This window comes from Strix uralensis, chromosome 6 (genome assembly GCF_047716275.1).
Source record: "Strix uralensis isolate ZFMK-TIS-50842 chromosome 6, bStrUra1, whole genome shotgun sequence".
In the NCBI taxonomy this organism is placed as follows: Eukaryota; Metazoa; Chordata; class Aves; order Strigiformes; family Strigidae; genus Strix; species Strix uralensis.
The window spans coordinates 34,748,926-34,769,918 of record NC_133977.1 but is presented as its reverse complement, the minus strand read 5'-3'; the positions used below and the strand labels follow the sequence as shown (position 1 = coordinate 34,769,918).

At 40.4% G+C, this 20,993-nt stretch overlaps 2 protein-coding genes across 3 annotated transcripts in view; one reads left to right on the top strand and one right to left on the bottom strand.

The window, feature by feature from the left end:
* The window catches only part of OSBPL11 (oxysterol binding protein like 11), a 43,176-nt gene extending 28,254 nt beyond the window's left edge, over window positions 1-14,922 (top strand). The window contains exons 7-13 of the mRNA XM_074873649.1: window positions 240-385; window positions 2,413-2,553; window positions 4,541-5,039; window positions 6,634-6,820; window positions 10,667-10,849; window positions 11,454-11,607; window positions 12,986-14,922. Of these exons, the coding sequence (XP_074729750.1) occupies window positions 240-385; window positions 2,413-2,553; window positions 4,541-5,039; window positions 6,634-6,820; window positions 10,667-10,849; window positions 11,454-11,607; window positions 12,986-13,063 (1,388 nt within the window). The 3' untranslated portion in view covers window positions 13,064-14,922. The remainder of the gene's footprint in view (window positions 1-239; window positions 386-2,412; window positions 2,554-4,540; window positions 5,040-6,633; window positions 6,821-10,666; window positions 10,850-11,453; window positions 11,608-12,985) is intronic.
* A 3,422-nt stretch (window positions 14,923-18,344) lies between these two features.
* The window catches only part of LOC141945451 (TGF-beta receptor type-2-like), a 32,856-nt gene continuing 30,207 nt past the window's right edge, over window positions 18,345-20,993 (bottom strand). The window contains exon 7 of one of the 2 annotated variants that reach the window (XM_074873653.1): window positions 18,345-18,557. In XM_074873653.1, coding sequence (XP_074729754.1) covers window positions 18,345-18,557 — 213 coding nt within the window. Of the gene's footprint in view, window positions 18,586-20,993 lie in introns of both variants that reach the window. The other variant, XM_074873654.1, reaches the window with a different exon arrangement.

The window sequence follows — 20,993 nt, the reverse complement described above, 5'->3', positions numbered from 1 at the left end:
TCTCCAGTCCAAGTTGCATGTATTACAGCTCGCCAATCGCAGTGTTCCTGCTAATGATCACTGAAGGTGGTGTCTCATTGCACCACCTTTGTTTAGTGGCTGCTGAAGGGATTGGCTGCAGGAGGAATTGGCTGCTTTCAGCTTATTCCTTAAAAAAAAAAAGCTCTTTTGTGAGAACTGCTATTTACTGACCTTCCAGAGGATGAGCAAGTTTCAGCGCAAACTTTCTTTTGCTTCAGGAACGACGATCAGTTGGCTGGAACCGAAGATATCTCTGGCAAACCACTTCAAAAATGGAGCGGCTCAGAATTTCCCAGCAGAGATAAACAAGCCAGCATCTGTCAGAGAAGAGCAGTCCATTGCAGAGCCCTGCCAGCTAACAAGGGTAAGGTAATGTGAACGTCCCATTTCTGTGGGGAATTATTTTGAGGAATATCTGTAAATATTTCAATCATATTATGTGAAAATGATTTAATGCCAGTTCTTCTCACACTTTTTGATTAACTGTGTTGGAGAAGGAGTACAGTTGTAGTAAATGAAACTTTCTACCTTGTTTTTTCAATAAATTCTTGCTGCTTTCTGTAACTAGCTGTCAAATGGAGGGAGCCAATTTGGATGGTAATGCAAGGTGTTGAAATAGGCAGTATTCCCTTGCATTTTGATCTAAAACAAGTGGATATTGAAGTGCAAAAAACCTAACTGGAATTCATGATGCTCTCAAAATAGGCCCAAGAAGGACTGCCTTCTTGAAGGATGAAATTGCCAGTGTCCAGCTGTTAAATCTCCCTGTCTTTCTTTTCTAGCTCTTGCTCCATCTGTTTTTCTTAATCTGAGCAACTCTCATCAATTGACTCCAGGATGGCTTAATGTATTTGAAATACAGCTGCAGTCTGTATCATTATAACTGTCAAAATTGCTTTGAAGTGCAAAATACTAAAGTAAAATACTATCAGGGATAATGATAAAGAACATGTTTTCCTAACTAAGCCAGAAAATCATAATTATATTCTTTTTATACTAGCTGGTTTCGCACAGTTGTTTGAATGAGACTGTATCATTGTGAAGAGATAATGTGCTGTTGTACGTTTCTGCAACAACACTGTGCTATCTTACAGCAAAATCAAAACAAAAAAATTTTTTTTCACTTGCTATAGTTATAGATTTTTCTTTTTAAGTGGATCAGAGTAGTTGCTACTAAGTTTAAAGAAAAATTAAACCAGGAGCTTTCAAATAAATCATTTAATTGCTTCCTTCTAATAATTAAGCAAGTATGGTTCAAGTGCTTAATGTATATCATTGTCTGTATTTGGGATATGACTAGTCTCATTATTCCTCGTGGATATTTTCAGCTCCCTTATTTATAATAGCAGAACAGCACAGCATTGGAGAGGAGTCACCTGTGTGATACTGCAGTTTTCGTCAGGGTTTGAGCTCTGTGTCAGGGCTTGGCTCCCTGCTTTTGGTGGTTGAATGTTCCTAAATTTGCCTTGAGCTAGGGCAGCTGCTCCAGGACAAAGAGCTTTGCTTAGGCAGATGGATGTTGCTGCCCTCCTGTGGCATTTAGTGCCTCTCCCCTCGGTGTCTGCCTCCCTCCAGCTGTTTGCCCCAGGAGGATGCTGCTCAGAGCCCTAGGAATACCACCATCCCTTCTGCCTGAAGTATTCAGCTTTCTGCTTACGGGGTGAAGGCTGTTAAAATGGTATTAATATTTCTGCTAGTTTTTCTGGGTGCTTTAGTTATACTAACAGACAAGCAGTGTGTGTGGTGTGTGTATGTGTGGGGTTAGTTGTTGTTGTTTTTATAAAAAACACTCCAAGCTACTCTTCTTTTTTCCTTTACTGTTACGTATTGACACTAGCAGCAACATTGATAATGCTTGTGAAGACTAGCCTGAAGATACGTTGATTGCCTGTCATCGGGCATGACAGTAAGCAAGTAACTAGGAACTACCATTTGCTACAGCCTTTGGAGTAATGATAGCAACTCTGGGAAGCCTGAAGTAGTGTGGAGGTGGAGGGGAGTTATTGAGGTGGTTGGAATTTCTGCTAGCTTTTCCTTCGCTGTTTTTACGTACATGTTAGATGCTTGCCATTCTGTTAGCTCACAAAACTTACAGACAAAACAGGTCATATTTACTTTTAAACTTTTTTTTCTTTTCCTGTGACCCATGTGAGAAGTGGTGAGAAATCTTAACCTGAGTCCGCTAGCGGAAATCTGCACTGAGTTATCTTAATGTCCCTTTATATTCTTCAATTGTTGTTTATCATAGGGGTAGATTCCATCACACAGCTCTCTGCAGGGGTTTATTTAGTCTTTTTTCATACACAGACAGTTAAATACAATATGAAGTCCTTTTTGGAGATTGTCTGGCCAGTCACATCTTTGAGCTGATGTTTATGGCTCTTATCCCAGGAACCTGAAGAAATAAATCCAGATGAGGAGCTGGAGGATATCTGTGATGATAAAGAAGATGATCTAGGAGCGGTGGAAGAACAGCGCAGTGTTATCTTGCATCTCTTGTCTCAGCTGAAGCTTGGCATGGACTTGACAAGAGTAAGTAACTGAAGTGTGAAGACTGGCTGCAGTAAAAGTGAAGTGCCATTTTGAACTCCACTCCTGTATTGAACAGTATTGTGTTTAATATGAAATTGTGGCCTGTAGCAACTTCAGGTCACAAGATCCGATGTCCCAGGACATAGCAGGTTTTAAGTGAAACATGCTGAGGGACTGGATTTTCTTTAATGCAACTGGCCATATCTTTTCTATTACATTCTCTTTGTGTTTTCTACTCTGTTTTTGTTGGCTTTCCTGTAATGGGCTGTTTTCTTTCCTGTGTTTGCACTTTACTCTTTCCACGCTGTTTTTGACAGCCTTCTCATATTTTTGTCTTTCTGCTTTCCTTCCCTGATCTTTTTTCTCATTTGATAATGCTTTACACACAACTTGCATAACCCTACACCTGTATTCATGCTGCTTCTGAAAAGTTTTCTTTTGGTTCCCCATTATCAGATGTCTGTTTACGCCTCTCTGTCCTATTCTTATTTCTGTGTTTGCCCACAGCTATAGCATGCAGGAACAAAGTTATACTGGAGAGAAGTGGGTTTGGCACTTCAGTGCAGATCTCAAAAGCAAGCAGCTTTGAAAAATTAACGCTCGGTTGCTACTAGACAACTTGGGCAGCAAATCTGGGAAAATCTGACTGCTACCAGCTTATGTTCAATTCATTCTAGTAAAGACTTGTTACCATAACCACTAGACACTTTTAAAGAAAAAAATGGATTTTACAGTGGAATAGAATGAGGAAAGCACTCTCTTGGAATTACGGATCATAATTTTTTTTTTTTTTCAAGCTATGTTTTTTGAGCACTAGCTACTTGGCCACTAGAACACTTGTATTGTGGAGCTTACATCTCACAGTTTGGAAAAATAGTGGTATGAATGGGCCCTGCTGCCTGTGAGCCCAACTTAAACCCCTGCTGCTTAATCAAGAATTCATTAAGTCATTATTTCATTTAGACTGGATTTGGTCTATCTTTTTCTCTTAGTTGGAGCAAATTGTCAAGTCTGTCTCCCAGTGGTGACTTTTGGCTGCGTGTGTAGAATTGTCTTTAGTTCAGAGCAGGCAAAGCACTGAAATGCGACAAGCCTGACTTCAAAACAGGTAACAAAGTTGTCGGTATCACATTTAACTTAAATATATGGGTACTGAAATGAAAAGCAACTTTAACATTCCAGGTTGGTGTTGCAACAACATGGCAAGTGTATTCAGCTTAACTTGTATATCTGTTAAGAGCCTTATGTCTGTGCTCCACCTCTTTGAATGCAGCTGATTTAAACGGACTGTCTTGATCTCATGGTTGAGAGACCCTGTGTTGCTCTTAACAACAGTTACGTGAGGTTAGTTGCCACTACAGGGAAGGAAAAGACTGATGATACCCACAGCCTCTTACTCTACAGCATTGCTCTTGGCCCAGCAAAGGACAGGACTGCTGTTTTTTAGAGTGTTGATTGTAACTGGGAAAGGATAAGGTCCTCTGCTCAGAGGTACGGGATCAACCTATGCTATGTTATTTCTCACGGCTGCTTGTCCTAGTTGCTGTGGTCAGAGAGACTCTGCAGGCTCTCAAGAGCACTGACGTAATTTTCCTGCTTTTCCCTCCATTAGACAAAACCTTTCCTAATCTCTGCTCTGAACCTTCCTTGCTGTAGTTTGAGCTCCTTCCTGCTTGTTTTCTCCTGCACAGACATGTGAGAGACATTATCTCTTTGCAGCTCTTTCATGTTTTTTGAGGGATGCTTAGTCCCTTTCAACCTTTTTAGCCCTGATAGTACTTACTGGGCTTTTTTTCTCCTTGTAAATTGCTTTTCTGGGGCCTCTGATCACTGTATTTTGCTCACATCTTAGAAGAAGGGCAGAAAGTTCAGTCTGAAAGTGTGGTGTCCAAAACAATACAGAATCCTCCACCTGAGAACTTCCCTTATAAAAATGCTCGTCTCATTGTTTTACTTACTAAAGTTTTCGGGTTTTCTTTTATTTCAGGTGGTTCTTCCCACTTTTATTTTAGAGAAGCGATCATTGTTGGAGATGTATGCAGACTTCATGTCCCATCCAGACCTCTTCATTGCAATTACAAATGGCACTACTCCCGAGGAGAGGATGATCCGCTTTGTTGAGTATTATCTCACTTCATTTCACGAAGGTCGCAAAGGAGCTATTGCAAAGAAACCATACAATCCAATCATTGGGGAAACATTTCACTGCTCCTGGAGGATGCCGAAGAGTGACGTAGCCACTGATGCTGGCAGTAACTTCTCTGCTCACTCCCCCTCAGAGCAAGTAACTTTGTCTAAAGATACAGAAGGCCAAACAGACCTGGACTACTATACAGTAAAATTTGTAGCTGAGCAAGTGTCCCACCATCCTCCTGTCTCAGGGTTTTACGCTGAATGTGTAGAGAGAAAGATGTGTGTCAATGCCCACGTCTGGACAAAAAGTAAATTCTTAGGAATGTCAATAGGAGTTACAATGATTGGTGAGGGTAAGTGTAACTTCTGTCCTTTATTCATTTTAGAAGGTTGTTAAAATATTAGTTTGATAGGAAATTTGATGTTATATTCCTATGGCAGAAATACAGATGAATACTGCTTAGTAGTTTTGTTTCAAAGACTTAAAATATCTGCTTGCAGATGTCAGTGGGTTTTCAGATTTTTTTTTTCCATGTACTTCTGGTTTTCCTCTAATCTCTGATCTTCAAGCCTCAATGTACAATCATTCAGTGATTTCTTACTTTATTTCTGCTGTTTACAAAGTACAGAAGATACTACAAGTTCTCATTATGAACAGCAAGTTTTCATATGGGGGGAAAAACTAGACAGGTTTATGCTTTGCCAAAAATCAGGATTATACTTGGAAATAAAATTCTGACTTTTAAACCAAAGGGCAGTTACTGTGATGAAAACTGGTATTTATGAATGTTTCCAAAACATTGGACAAACTAATTTGCATCAGACATTTATTAAATAGAAGTGTTGTTGCATTTGCACATATTGCACTTCATGTATCTTACTATGCAAGTTTTAATTTTCTTTAACTAGAGAAATTGGATCCTTTAGTGACGGAGAAGGGTAACTGCCCTTAAACTGTAATTTCCCTTTAGTACTAGTATTTACTGCAGGAGATGAGACAGCATCTCCCATTCCGTGTCCCCAGTTTGTATTGCCCAGTAACTGGGGATTCCAGGCACTTGCATGTAAACTACGTACTGGACAAGCGAATGACCATGGCAGGGGATGTGGAAGGCACATCTCAGTGCTTTGGCCATACCAGGTAATTTCTGAAGTTAATACCTCCTCTAGGCCATTTCTCAAATCATGTAATAACTTTTCAGAATTTCTCATGTTTTTCATACTTACATCAGATGCACAGTGATAATGTGCTACAGAGGCATGGGGTGATGCAGGCAGCAGTCGGTTGTCATGCTATGTTCTTGTAACAGTAAGAGGTAGATCTTGTGGTGGTTTTTTTTTTAATAGGAATCTTAAAACCCAAAGAAAAATGTTACTTTTTTTATGTGATTCTTGACACTTATTGCAAAAACTACTGTCAGGAAAGAGTTGGATTTATCTTGGCAGAGGGGTGTGGTAAGGAGAATTATCTCTGCTACCTGTCTTCAGATAGGGTAAGAGGTAACATAGGGAGGGAAAACAGAACAGGAATATTGGCCTTCCTCAGGGTCTGCGGTTCAGGATATTCATTTGTTATTTTCTTATGTCAGCATAAGTCTTGTGTTGCTGTGCTCCAGAACCATCAATAAGAGAGTGACCAGCCCTCTTACATACTATGGAAAAATATGTTGCACAGCACAGTATTGTACGTTATGGAGCAGTATTATTAGGATAAATATCTTTTCCCAAAAGAAACATAAATGCATGCTATTTAGGTTAGTACTTTCAGAAAAATGTTTGTATCTAGAATCTGTAATAAATGTCACTTTTGTGTGTGTGTTTTTTTCTTTTTGGTGTGAGGGGCTGTGAGGAAAAGTAGTTAGATGTAGTATTGGCTCTGTTTCAATAACTCATTTGGTCTTTTCTAAAATGGTGCTGATTTAGGGATTCTTGTACTTCTTCACACAGGTCTCTTAAGTCTCTTGGAACATGGGGAAGAATACACGTTCTCTCTGCCCTGTGCATATGCTCGGTCAATTCTAACTGTTCCCTGGGTAGAACTAGGAGGAAAAGTCAACATTAACTGTGTGAAGACTGGGTATTCTGCAAGTATTAACTTTCACACCAAGCCCTTCTATGGTGGCAAATTGCATCGGTGAGAACACCTTTTTTTTTTTTTTTTCTGTTTTACCACATAATCTGTGCTCTAGAACTGCAGTAGCTGCATAACTCCCCCATTCTGTGTGCTGAATAATACTTACTTGATAGTCTGAGAAAATGTAGTTTTTTCTTGTTTATAAACACTTGAGGTATTACTGTGCTCTTAAACAATATCATAGCTAACTGCATCTCATGTGACCCTCAAGGAAAAATCAGGTTACATTTAAAGACACTAAGGAAATTCCATGTCTGACTCTGTTCAAACCACTGGGAAAACAGAGCTCCTGGCTCTTATTCCTGGCTGCCACAGATTCTCTTAGTTCTGTTAGAAGTTGGTTAGTGTTTCCTATTTTTTGATTTGCTCTTTGTTTCAAATGACATTGATGTTGCTGTCTTAAAGGGTTGCATGTTGTTTGCAACACGCATTGTAGTTGCACTGCAGGGATCATTAGTAAATAGTCTTCTGATACTTATTGGTCTTAGGATTTCTGTATAAGAAAGATTCAAGACTATCAAGTTTAAGCAACTTCTAGAAAATCTCTAGGTAAAAATAGCCTTTTAAAGATGAAAATGGTAATTCTCATAGTGGTCATTCTTCATGTGTATGCATGTTTAAAAACTAACAGGTAAAAGAAAGAAGATCCAGGAATAGTTTGCTTGGGGTTACTTCTAGCAGATTCTAGGAAGCGTCTGCACACTTGGTGTAAAAGCTTTTGAAACTCATTAACGTTGATGTTTTTAAACGTTTTATAGTAAGACTGCTGCAGATTTACCTTGTGCTAATATAGAGACAATTAATTGAGGAAAGAGGAGAATTAAGTAGCAGTCACACAAAGAATATCTAATTCCAGAGCATTTTGCACTCAGCCATTTACTGGACAGTGCTTGTTTAAACCTTTCTTAGATTAAATGTGTTAGAGATAATAATGAAATATATAACAACCTAGAGCATCAGAACTACTTAAACATGGGTTGCTCTCTCAGCTTGCAAAAAATCAGTGGTCTTCTCTAAATCACTTTTCCTGAAACAGTAGGGTAAGGCCATATTTGTTTCTTAAAGGAAAACAAAAAAAACCCATTGAAGCCTCCACCTTGAAGCTCTTTGCCCCATAAATTCCCATATATGCTTTGAACTTAACTTGCAAGCACAGCTCCCCTGTCCCCATGGCATCTGGAGAACTGAAGCTTACATGTAGCTCTGTTTGACTTGTGACAATTTTGAAGTGACACATCATTGGGCATTTTTTTTCCATTACTTACAATGTATCTTCCACCTTGCAATAGCTCCTGTTGTGCCATAAAAAATAAGCAATAGGATGCAATTTTACTTCAATGATTTAATTTTGGAAACTGTTTTGTTGTTTATCTCTCTGAAATTAGTCACAGATGTAGAGGCTTTTTAAAGACAGATCTGTTCAAGGTACTGTAACTATTGAAAATTTGACATGGTGATGATTGGACATTGCCAAAAGAATCTCTTGATGGGGAAGCAGCAGTGTTGTCATGGTTACACAGAGCGCAAGTGAGTTGCTATGGCAATGCTATAGATTTTTTTGTAGAGTGACCATTGTTGTTAGACCTCAGCTGGATATTGGCTCCTCGGTCCCGTACTACTTTAGCTTGATGAGATAGAAGGTGATGATAACAGACAGCTAGGCATATATCATTCATGCCAAGCTTACAAATAAGTGCTAGCAGATTTTTTATCACTAATATTAGTTCAGGCAGATATTATGATCTGCAGTACTGGGAATGGTTTTGTGTCACAGAGCAATGCAACTTGAAGAACTATAGGTTGCAATGAGATTTTAAAGTAGCAGCTTGATACTGCACCTTAGTAGTGAGTGATCTAACTTTGTTCACTTTAAGCTGAACAGAGAGAGTAATTTTGTGATTGGTATTAAAATACTGGATGTCAGCATTTTGTTGTAACCACACATCGCTTGGGAAAATCAAGCTCTTAAAGTTATGAAGATGTAGTTGCAAAGTCCAAATGGGCTGGTCTCTGGCATCCTGTGGATTCAGTCTGTTCAGAGACCTCCTGGGAGGAGGACAGGGACTCCACCTTGTGTAATAGCTTTGAGGTGTGGAAATCACAAGATGAAAAAGCAGCACAAAATGAAGGCTGCTTGCTTGTTGTCTACTCCTTCAGTTGTTTTCTGAAACTGTTAGTGTTTGTTAAACTAAAGCTTTTATGGTGGAAGTTATGTAAGCATGCTCTTATTGCTCACGTTGCTTCAACTCTGGCCTTTTTTCTTGAATGGATCTTAAATTTTTGTAATAGAAAACGGTGTGTGAGCAGCACATACTTATCAGTCTGGGTTTTTTTGGAAGATCTTTCTAATGAAGTTAAATTAGGTTTGAGCTGCTGGACCACGGTGTGGCTTCAGCTGCCTCCCACATGTGCAAGATGTGGCAGAAGCCCTGGCTGCTGCCTCCTGCTCTGGGCTGGCTGCGAGCTTTTCCCACTTGTCCTGGGGATTCCATGCAGGTCTGATTTGACTGGCAGCCAGTATCTCTGTGCTGGAAGGTCTGGCCTGTGATACTCATTTTGTTGCCTGAAAAATTAATTTCTCTGTTTTGATGCCAGGCTTAGGGGGGGACAGGTAGATGCAGACACAGCTGGAAGTGACTGGTGCATGTGGAAGAAGGGAAGCAGCATCTACGTGTCCTGTGCTTCCTTCTTCCTCTGAGTGTGGCACCACACAGCCAGCATGGGCAGGGTGGGGGCATGAAAGAGCTGCTTTCCACTCTTCTGTATGCAGTTGCTCAAAGACAATAAGACCAAACCAGTGGTGTGCAAGTTAGCTATTACTAGCTGCACATAATATAAGTGTGAAAGGAGATGTAACATGTGCTTTGTGTGAGCACTGATGAAATTCAGGAAGGGAAGCTGGGGAATGGTGTGCTGTGGCATGCCTGTGTATAGGTAATTGCAGTTTAATTGGAACTGGAGATGTGTCCTTTGTGAATGCTGCAGCACCTTACAAGTGAGAATGTCTCAAGTCTTGTTTGCATAGTGTACAGACCCTTTTGTTTCTTCTTGCTAGGAGAGAAGTTCTGTTTAAGGGTTGCAATTTGCTTGCCTAGCAATGCTGGGTAAGCTTTCACTCCTTGATTCAGGATGATGTGAGTGTCAGGAGGTCTTTGGACAGATCTTGATGTTGAGAAGAAAAGTATGTATCAATGTGTGTAATTATGGTGATACTTGAGCATTTGTGCAACACCTTGAATGCAATATTGCATATCAGAAAGATATTAAATATCTTGCTATTGACAGTTTTCTGCGCAAGGGATAGGAAGGAAAACCAGTTCTGATTCCTAGTTTCCTACCTTGCTTTCTGCCTTTGTGTGTCTGCTGCTTATGTGAGCAACTATGTCTGAGCCCACCTACACATGGAGAACATGGAGATGTAAAGATGTGAAATAAAGTGCCAGCAGATAGTGAGATACATTCTTGCTAGGAAGTTTAATTTTTATTTTTAAAGTCTGAACTAGGTGTCTGATGTGATGTTTCAAGTGGAAATGATCAACTGCTTGTTACATGTGAACTAGCCCGTGTTAGTTTCTTTTTCATTTTCAGTTCCCTTAAAAGGTTTGAAACAAGTTTAAGCTGAAGCCAAAAATGGAGTTTCCTGGGTAACGTGAAGAGAACTAGAGCAACGAGTGAAAGTCACTTTTCTCTTTGAGCTTCTCCATGCAAATGCAATTCAAGTAACAAACACTTTTCAGGAGTGTGACAAGTTTGCAAACTCATTCAGAATTAAGTTGAGTGATTATGTGAGGAATAGTCCTCAGGTGTCTTCAGCCATGGCCTTTTAAAAATAAATTGCTTTCCTAGAGTCACAGGTGAAGTGAAGCAGAACATGACAAACACAGTGGTATGCAGAGTGCAAGGGGAGTGGAACAGCGTGCTTGAGTTCACCTACAGCAATGGAGAGACAAAATACGTGGACTTGACAAAGCTGTCTGTGACAAGAAAACGAGTCCGGCCCCTTGAGAAACAAGGACCATTTGAATCTAGGTAGAGTATGTGTTTACTATTGTCTGTTTTTCCTAAGCAGTCTGATGAATGCCTTAGGAGAACCTGCAAATGTAGATGATATTTGTGGATAGTGCTTAGCAGCAGTGATCTTAATTTTTAATTTTTTTAAAAACAAGAAACAAGTGCATAGTGAAAAACAAGTGTAGGCACATGGTTGTTTGTCTTGTCTCTTCTATTCATGGACCGAGTTCTCTTATGAGTTCATAAAGTGCCTGCTAGAACAGAGCCTCCTTATTCGTTTTGTTTTAACTATTAGCTACACAGGGGGTGGCTCCTGACAACGGAGGTCCTCACAGGAAACTGCTTGTTGCATAACACTTCCATATCAACTTTAAAGGATATATACACAGACATTAGATCGGCACAGCCAAAGCCTCGGAGCCGTTACGATCCGCTCCTAATTGCTAGCGTAGCTGTAAGACTCGGCCGTGAGCCCTTCCACCTGCGCTGCCCCATCGTGCTCTGATCTGGGTTGGTTTGTCTTGTGTAAGTGGAGGGAGTGCTTCTGTCCAGAAAGAACTGCGTGTGGCTATCCTGTAGTTTGAGGTGGCAGGCTGAGAAAACTTAACAATTGGTTTTGTAGGAGGCTGTGGCAGCATGTAACAGAGTCTCTGCGGGATGGAGACATTGATAAGGCTACGGAGCACAAACGAGCCCTTGAAGAACGACAGAGGAATGAAGAGAGGCTTCGTGCTGAAACAGAAACACCTTGGTGTACTAAATACTTCCTTAAAGAAGTAAGTTCTCAGTTAGCTGTTGACAAAGGCAGAGGCAAAGCTACAGTGAAAATAGGTGCACATATGGGTCCATGTCCTTTCAGAATATTTGGCCTTAGATCTTATGGTTTAGCTCCATGGGATCCATAGGAGTAAGGTGAGATAAGCACTCCCAAACATGTGAAGGTATGACTTCACCCTTCACTTCCCAAACACTTTGATTTTGCAATTCCCTTGCAACAAAATGTTTGCCTGTTTTGTAGTCCAATTTGTCTTACCAGGCACTTCCTCAGGGCACATCGAAAACAGCTTTACATGTACACATGTAAATAGACTGTAACAATAAATACCTAAAGAAAACAATCAGTAGTACTAATTTTGCTTGTTTTATACATACGAACCCAAGATATTACTGTTGGCAAGAAGGAACATGAGTCCATTCTCACCTTAGAACCTTTTCTTGTATGTTATGTTTTGGATGGAGCTTATTTGTTCAGTGGCTTAACCTGTATTTCAATAATGGTAGTAATAATAATATAGTAAGATTTTTAACAAGGTGAACTGCAGCCTGCCCAGGAAGACTGGGGGCTGCTGGTATGATAACTTTGAAATAGGCTTTCCTTGTGATCCAGATAATGAGACCGTGCTTGTGTAGAGAGCTTTGCTGAGCCCCTTGCAAGAGGGGAGGACTCAACTAAAATTTATGCTGTAGTAGTTTAGATTCTCCTTGTAGTGAAAACTTGATCTGTTAGTGCACTAATGTAACTCCCCCTTCTTCCCATATCTGTGATCTATCAAGGATTTTAAACATAGGCTAAAAAGTTTTTCCTTGGGCTTATTCCAGTTTTGTGTTTTACAGTTCAGAACTATCTGTTAGCTCCAATAAAGGTTTTTGTTCTCTAAAGCTATGTTAGTATGATTAGCTCAGACTTAGATATTTGTATTGTTAGTATCTAGATTTAGAAGAGGTGAAATTCTGTTGCTAATCTGAGATACAGATCTATTCAGAAAATGTTTAAACGTAATTCTGAGCTTCGTTTCCAGGTAAGTAGTTGGGCTGCGTTAGAGCTGATCATCCTGGATAGTTGCCTCTCTGCTGGCTTCTTGTTTGGCTTTTTGAAATAATCTGGATCATGGAGTTGAAAAGCGTGGCTTTCCATCTGGGCTAATTACAAGTGCAGTCGATTCCCAGAGAGTGCTGTGGCTCGACAAGAGTCCGCACATGTTCTGCAGTAGTCTCAGAAGCCTGCAGTGTTGATCTCTGTGTCTTAATCTGTGGGGGTCAAAGGTATAAGATATGTCCCTCCAGTTTTCACAGCTATCAGTCTAACAGTTGCATGAAGGGAATTCTCCCGGGGCAGTGTCTTTATTATAACCATATTTTCTCTTTAAATTGCAGGGAGATGGCTGGGTTTATCATAAACCCCTCTGGAAAGCAGTCTCTGCTGCACAAACTCAGCAAACGGACACTAACTAGATGCTTTAAGATGAGTTCTGATTTTCCTCTCCTTTTCCTCTGTCTCTCAAAACACAGTAATCGCACTGAGTGTCCCCTTTTTATGTATTTGTGAAAGTTTAAATGAGCATAAAGAAATGAATATACTAGGGCACTTTAAAGCTATTAAAAAAAGATTTAAAAAAAAAATAATCAAAGTTGTAGAGACAAACTTGCCAGGTACATTCAACCAACTTGTTTTTTGTATGATCCAAAAGATTTATCTGGATTGTGTAAAAATTCTTCTAAGTAGATCTGATTGCAAAAGCTGCCTAAGAGAAGAAGGAACCGTTAGATTTTGGAGTGACGTGGGAACTTTTTTCAGAATCTGCGTCAAGTTCTTTAATAACTGAAACCTGCTCAGTACCCATGTAGACAACAGCAACAAAAAATTGCTGCTTTTATGCCCAGTGATTAAACTTTTTGGTGAAAACTGGAGGGTGTTTGGAAGATGTGCCTGAAATCAGTGTTAAGAAACAACTGGATCGTGATGACTTTTTTCTTCAGAGAGAATGTGTGCATGCATCGGAGGAATATGGGATATATGTAGAGACTACCTTTCTTTTTTATGGATTTATAAAAGCAATTAGAATTGTAACCATGGAGAAATTTTTCCTCTGAAACATTTTAATATACTTGAAATAATTGACTTGAATTGGAAAAGTAATTTGAACGCTTTTCAACTCCTAATTTTATTAAATCTCTGAGTGACTTTGATTTTTCTCATGTTATAATGTAATAAGGTTTGGCCTTTTTTTTTTTTCTCCTCCACCTTCCCTTCCCAAGGACTAAGGCTTTCAAAATGAACAGAAAACATACAATTTTGTATTGAAATTTCTCTGCCCATCTAATCATCTCAGAGGTGAAGTATCAGTGTTACAAACTGTCCTTTGGATTGTTTTGGTTTTTCTTCTGTGGTGTTATTCAGAACAAAGCAGTGAAATGTGACCTGTGAATACATGGACTGTAGGTCCTGGTTTTTCATCTTACCATAAAAAAACCCCAAACTGATTATACTGAGGACTGAATATTGATTTGAAACACAATCAGATATCAGGAAACTGTATTCAGGTACAAGCATCCTTTGTTTTTTTTATAACTATTTTATTGAAGTCTAAGAATTGCTGGCAATTAAGAATAGTACTTATTATGGCTTTCATTATTGTTGTAACTACAAGCTACCTTAATTTTTCCAACAGTGGTGCCTTAATCTGTTTTTTCTTCTGATGTAGTCTTCCAATCAGTGTATATAACATTATCTGCCACTTCCCAGCCATGGCAATGGCTGCACCTGATCCAGCATTATGAAAACTCACAACTGTGTGATCTGGTAAGATGTTTTCCATGGAGAAGATACAAGTGTAAGAATGCATCAGAAGGTTTAAATAACCATGTTAACTTTCAACACAAACTGTAAATTGTGCAAAAAAAGAGTTGGGTTTATGCACAACTATTTCGATTCTCTTGTACATTTTTTTGCTGTGAAATGCACTGAGATCTTGATGCGAGTCATAGTCCGTTTGTGAGAAGTTGGGGGTGGGGATAATAAAACTACAAAATGATTCATTTGTTCTGTCTGCTTTCCTAGAGATCAGGTGACCAGGAAGAGTAGGTTGTTGTTATCTTTTATGATGGATCTGTCTGTCTGGGCTTTTGTTGGCCCTTAAAGTGGGATATTTTGGCACTGTGCACTTGAGAAGTAACTATATTCTCCAGCAGAAGAATGTTTTAGGCCCTGATGTTTAGTTTGTGATATTCTATACAACCATCCTGTTGTTAGTTTTGGATATTCATTGGGCATTTTCATGTTTAACCAGGAATAAAAATAAAAATGAAAGCAGTGGGATTAGTTCCTCCTTGTTTCTGGGTCTGTGGTGCATTTGGCATGTGCTCCTCAGCCAATTCCAGGATTTAGGGTAGGAATCATGGTGGCAACGCCTGAACATCCATGGTTCATCAGTACCTGCACCAAACTGGGGGTGGCAGAGGGACAGAAAATAAATTGACAACACTGTATATGTTTCATAGTTTTATCTGTGTCACATGGCAGGTTTGCTTTAAACAAACAGCAAGGGCTGTGGTGCAAGGTCCAGCTTTTAATATTGCAGTGATCAGAGCAGAAAACAAACCTTTATCAGCTGAGCATACTCCAGGGATCAAACTTGTGCTTATTAAAATATAGACTTATGACTCAGTCACTGAGCTCTGCTTAAAGTTTTGATTTGGGAATTTGTCACGGTGATGGCTGTAAAACAGACTGAAAAGCTCCCATGTTGACCATAAACCCATTTGTGTTCCTTATATATAATATTATTAGTCAAGTTATTTCTCTTACACCCTCATCTGGTATGCTTGTGGTTTCACACTAAGAAAGCTGTTACTAATTTTGTTGTGTAAAAATAGACCCAATGCTGAAGAAGTAGTCTTTTAAAATACATGAAACGATTTCTTTTAACATGGGGGTGCTGCTGGGGGAAAGAAAAAAAAAAAAAAAAAAAAAGGTAAAGCATTCCTTTGCTCAGATGATCACAAGAACTGGAATGGCTTCCTGATGTGGATTTAGCTATGATGCAAATTTCTAGTTACTCTAGAAACAGGACAGAGTTGAAAACCATTTAAAAAACATAAAATTCCAGCCACTGAATATCTAGCTTAAATTGTAAGACACTTATGTGATTCTCCTGAGAGTTGCAAGCACCCTGTGAACTAATGGATGTATTTTTAAATCTGGCCAGGTTTGATTCTCTTGCATAACTGCTGTTCTTTCCATCTTGTACCTTCTGGAGTGAAGGGAAGGGCTCACTGCTGCTTCCTGTCTAGATATTTGCTAGAACCACAATGTGTTCAATGGGGAGCATGGCAAAATGTAGGATTTCAGCTTATGTTCCCTTCTGTCTTCTTGGTTGCATTGGGCTCCACTGAAGTTAAGAGCAAAATTTTTACTGATCTCAGTGGTTTCGGGCTCCCTGAGTTATAAACAGATCATGAGGCTTAAATAAGTGTCTCTCTTCAGAGGTGCTGTGTAACCTGCTGCTCCTGGAAAACAGAACATGACAAGTCACTCCTATTTAACGCAGGCATTCAGGCGTATAATCCTGAAAGCTTGATTCTGGACTTGGTTTTCATGAAAGAAAAGGCAATACGTAAATTGAAGTGTTGAAGATTTTAGGTGTGGGGAGGGGAATAGATTGAGAAGTTTTTCAGCATATTTACAGTATAAACTGTCAAACCTAGGATTAAGTCTCTGTCTCCCCAGGAGAATTTGGATTTCAGCGATCAGAATCAGAGATGCAGCCTTCAATGACTAGTTAGCGTGGGCTGATCCCCCTCTGTCCCAGTCATCTGTGGGAAGAACAGGTCAGAGCGTCTTTTACAGCCTCTTGAATGAACTTGGAAGAGGAAGTAAACATATTCATCAGTATTTTATTCTAATAACTTGGTACAAAACTTGGTAGGGGAAATTCTGCACTGAAGGAAAGATCGGACAGCCTGGGGGGAGTTTGGTGTGTTCCCATAGTTCATCTTCATGTCAGAAAAGCTGCCCCATGCTCTCTGTTTCTCTTGGACATACATACAGTAGAGCAGTGGTTAACATATTAAAGAAATGAGACTGAAGTCATTTGGGTGGAAAGGGTGTGTTTATGGTGAACTGAGGAGGATATCCTTCAAGAGAAAAGGGTTAGCTTGAAAAAATTATAAGATGACAGGGAGGTAGAAGCCAGGTGGGGGATTGGTGAGAATGAAAGGTATGGTCACAGATGCAGTTGGAGACTTATACATGGTAGCTGAAGTAAGTTTTTATTATTTGGATTTGATGCAACCTAATTCAATCCCCTTCCGTCCTTCTTTGAAGGGTTTAGAGACAATTTTGTTCTAGGCTTTTAATTCAGGAGCTGTGGAAACAGTCCAAAGATGTGGAAATAATAGTGAGAGAAGAAAAACTTTTTTGTATGGGCTGGTGCTGTCATAACTGTGCATTTTAGAAAACCAAACCAGCCCTGCAGATCTGCTTCCCTGCTCCATGTCAGGGATCCTCGGCTGTAGAAAGCTCATGGCTGTTGTATGGTTTTCTCCCTTCCCCTCTCTTGTTGGGGTTGATCCATGCAGCTGCATGCTGGCAAGCAAAGAATTCCTCTCCGATGCTATCCTGAAAGATACACCTCTGAGTAGGTGAGTGTCAGGTATGGGCTTGCAGAGCTTAGTAGCAGCTAAGGTTTTTATTACCACTTGCTTCCAAAGGTGGAGGGATTAAGATTTGCACAGTGCCAGGGTTCAGAGTGAGGTATGACTTACCTTCCCTTAATTGCCGTTCCACTACAGAGGCAGCCTGGCTTGATCTGGTCGTTATGGGAGTGAAGGTCCTGGTTCTGTCTGATCATGTTTCTTCAGGTTGAGTAACACAGCAGAGGGGTGCAAAAGAGTTGCAATAAGTTTTAGCCAACACATTTGTGTTGACACTGTTACTGTGGCACAAATCTGTTGGCCAGAGGTGGCTGGAAACTGGACTGGTCTGAGGAAAGAGTTGTCTAGATATCCTGTATGGAGACTTCTTGGAGTGAAACAGCAGTGGCTATACTGATGACTTCTTTTTTTTCTATCAAAGAAATTTCGTGCACCCACCTGAACTATCAAGTGTACCCAGGAATTCCCCAGTGAAAGAAGGTGTGTTGGAGTTGCAGCAAGTCAGACTTTTTTTGGATTATTGGGTATCTTTGCATTGTATTAAGGACTGTCTGATCAATGATTATTGTCTGATCAGAGTATTGATCTCAGGTGCCAGCATTTCTTCCACCGAGGGTGTGTGTTACATCTCAAGATGTTTTTTCTGCTGGTACAACATATTTTTTTTGTGTGTGTGTAAGACATTAAAAAAGGAAAATTGAAAATTGTCTTGATCTCTGCAGAATAAGCAGTTAGAGAAACTCCTGATGGCAATATGGAAGGACTTCAAAAGATAGACATGAGATTCAGGTGCTTATTAATAAAAGATTAAACATTATTATTTTAAAAAATAATAAAAGGAATGCTTTGCATCATTATACATTTAAAGTAAGTACAAAATCAGTTCATATATAATGTTGCACTTTAACCAAAGTATTGATTCCACAGTTCACTGTATCTGTGGGAAGAAACAGATCTTATAAATAAGTTATGTATTAGATCTTAGTTCCATTTTGGAAAATGGAGCGAGGTTTTTTCACATGAGCTAAATGCTTCTCACTTATCCTCTCGTTTCTTGTGATGAGGCTTTTTGCCTGCTGTGTCACTGCATATTTCTGCTCCCATCACTGTCCTGGTGCTCCCCGCCTGGAGAAGCTGTTTTGCTGGCCTCGTTGTCCGTGTTGTTGTTGAGGATGTCGTCACAATCCATCTGTGCCATCAGGTTGAAGCGCTCGGCCACGCAGTGGGCGGTGAGGCGAGCCTCAGGGTCGTGGTCCCAGCACTCCGTGATGGTGTCACACAGAAAACGCATTCCCTGCAGTCAGAAGGGCTGAAATTAAGACCTGAAGGCAGGAGAAAGAGGAGCTAGAAGCTGACCTAATGCAATCACAGTGTTTTACCCTACTTTTGGCAGCTTCCTGTAGAAACACTGTTTTTGGCCAGTCTTAAGCACAGGAGGAAACAGCCTTGGTAAGTCATGGCAAGTGCCAATGCTGGCACCACTTGTGTTGGAGCAGCAGCCTCGGCTCACCGGGAATCTGGTCCCAAGTGTTTTCCACACTCCCTGGAAATCCTCCCTGGAAGTTGGTTTGTGTTGACTGTGGGACTTAGATAGGGACTGGAAGGAAATAGGCCCTCCATCTCCTGTCTCAGCCTTGCCCATTCAGATCAGAGCATCCAAAAAATCAGGAGGGACAGGAGAGGTGCAGATGGTGACCCGGAGGCGGGCAGCTGAGCCCAGGTCTCTGGGTTTCAAGCCTGTGCCCTGACTGTTACACCTGGATGGAGGGGAAGGGGCAGAGGGGGTTCAAAGGCAAGTTTGAAATTAAACTTCTTAAATCTGACTTCTTATTTTAGCAGCTTTCTGAAAGGGTGTGCCATGCCAAATATTTATTGCAGTGTGCAGCTGAACTTTGTTTTCTCACCACAAAATGGCATCTCGGTTTAGGTGGGATTGGGTACTTCTTGGTGTGCTTCAGGACACATTCAGTTCCTCTCAGTTACAATGGTTATATCTCCCAGTAATGTAGTGCTCTGAAGAGAGTCCCAATATTTTGGGCTTACAAACAAAACGGCAGCATTCAGCTGGTATTTTTCCCCACTCTTAAGCTAGTACACAGCTAGCAGCAGAAGCTATGTTGAACTTTCCTTTGCCTGTATAATTCCTATCATGCGCTATTGCTTTTTGCATCATTGTCAACCAACGTTGCAACCCAGTGGAAAAATCATTATTCTAAATAAAGCTTCATGTTTTCCAGTGTTTTTTGTATATTTCTTAATCTGCAATTAAGAGAACCCAACAGCCTGATATGGACCAACACAAGAGGAAAATGCAAGTCCTACAGAGATGTACCATCAGTGTCATCTGTCCTTTTGCACTTAACTCCAAACCCACTGCTTTCTGCTAAGGTTCATGGCACTAAATCTTCCATAATGGACACAGATTAGAGAGAACAGGATTGTGCAGTAAAACTGACAGATGGTGCGTTTCGGTACCTCTTACATCACACATTTATTAGCTTAGCTGAATGGATTTGAGGATAATTGATTAGCATGGAAAAAATCAGCTAGCTTAGCTGAAGCTTTTAAAATAAGCCTTTTCTCAAACAGAGCATGGCACTGGTCATATGGTTTAGTCATTAGCTTTTTCTGTGCTTGTTTTGCCCTGAAATCATGACATTTATTTGCAGTTTGCCTCATAAGTAGCAATGATGCTCTTTTGAATGGTACAACTGGAACATCTTGTTACACTCACAAAATGGACTTGGTTTGGGTTTTGTATTTGGTATTTCAGATTTCCAAAGGATGCTGAGTTTTATAAGTATATTTTTAGCGGCAATATTGACTTAAGCTCCCACTGCTCCTTCCTGTCCTGTACCAGCCCTTTGGTTGTGCCAGTACAACAGTCTGTTCAGTTGCTTCATGAACCAGATCTGGAATTCACCTGACCTAAATAACCACTTTTATTTTTTTAAATGTGGGGTGTGAAGTGAGGTGGAAGCATGGGCTTAAGGTGTTCGTAAGTTATGTGGGAAACTTTGGGGATAAATTTCTTTGGTTGGCTTTATTGTGCAGTCTTGCAAACAGTTGCCTTGCAGCTGCTGATGGGCAGCATGCTGGGTGAGTCAGCTCTGTCAGGGAAATTAATGCTTATGTTTGCTGAAAACCTTAAACCATGGCCAACAATGTAGGTCCTCACTTGACCGAGAGTGCCTCTGATGGTTGAAATGTAGAAGTAGCATTTGGAGCCCTGAATCAAACTTACTTTCATTGGTGGGAACATCTATGGGTGCTTCCCATTCAGGTGAGCAAGTTGTCACCCTTTGTTGGTGTCACCCAATGCTTCCTCCCACAGGAAGCTGTTGACCCCAAGTGGTACAAACCGGTGGCTTTCTGCTGCTCCCCAGCAGATGGTGCTGCCCTATGCCTCATCCTGGGGAGACCGGCTGCAGAATGCCCAGAAAATCATGTAAAGCCAGGCTTGTAAGATGTTTGCTACACTAGCTAAGATTAGTCGGAGGTAAACTTTCAGGAACACAATGTGGCTTTTCTGTTCCTCTTCCCCAGTGAACATCAGGTGGTCTAGTAAAAGTTACTACTTTATAAGCCTTGCTCTGTTTATGTGCTAGAGCAACCCAACTACAGCAACGTTATTTCTTGGAGGTGATTGCAGTCGGCCCTTCTTCAGCTCAGCAAACAGTGCAGTTGTGGTCAGGCTCTATCAGAGGGTGACTTTTGACACCCCAAGCCT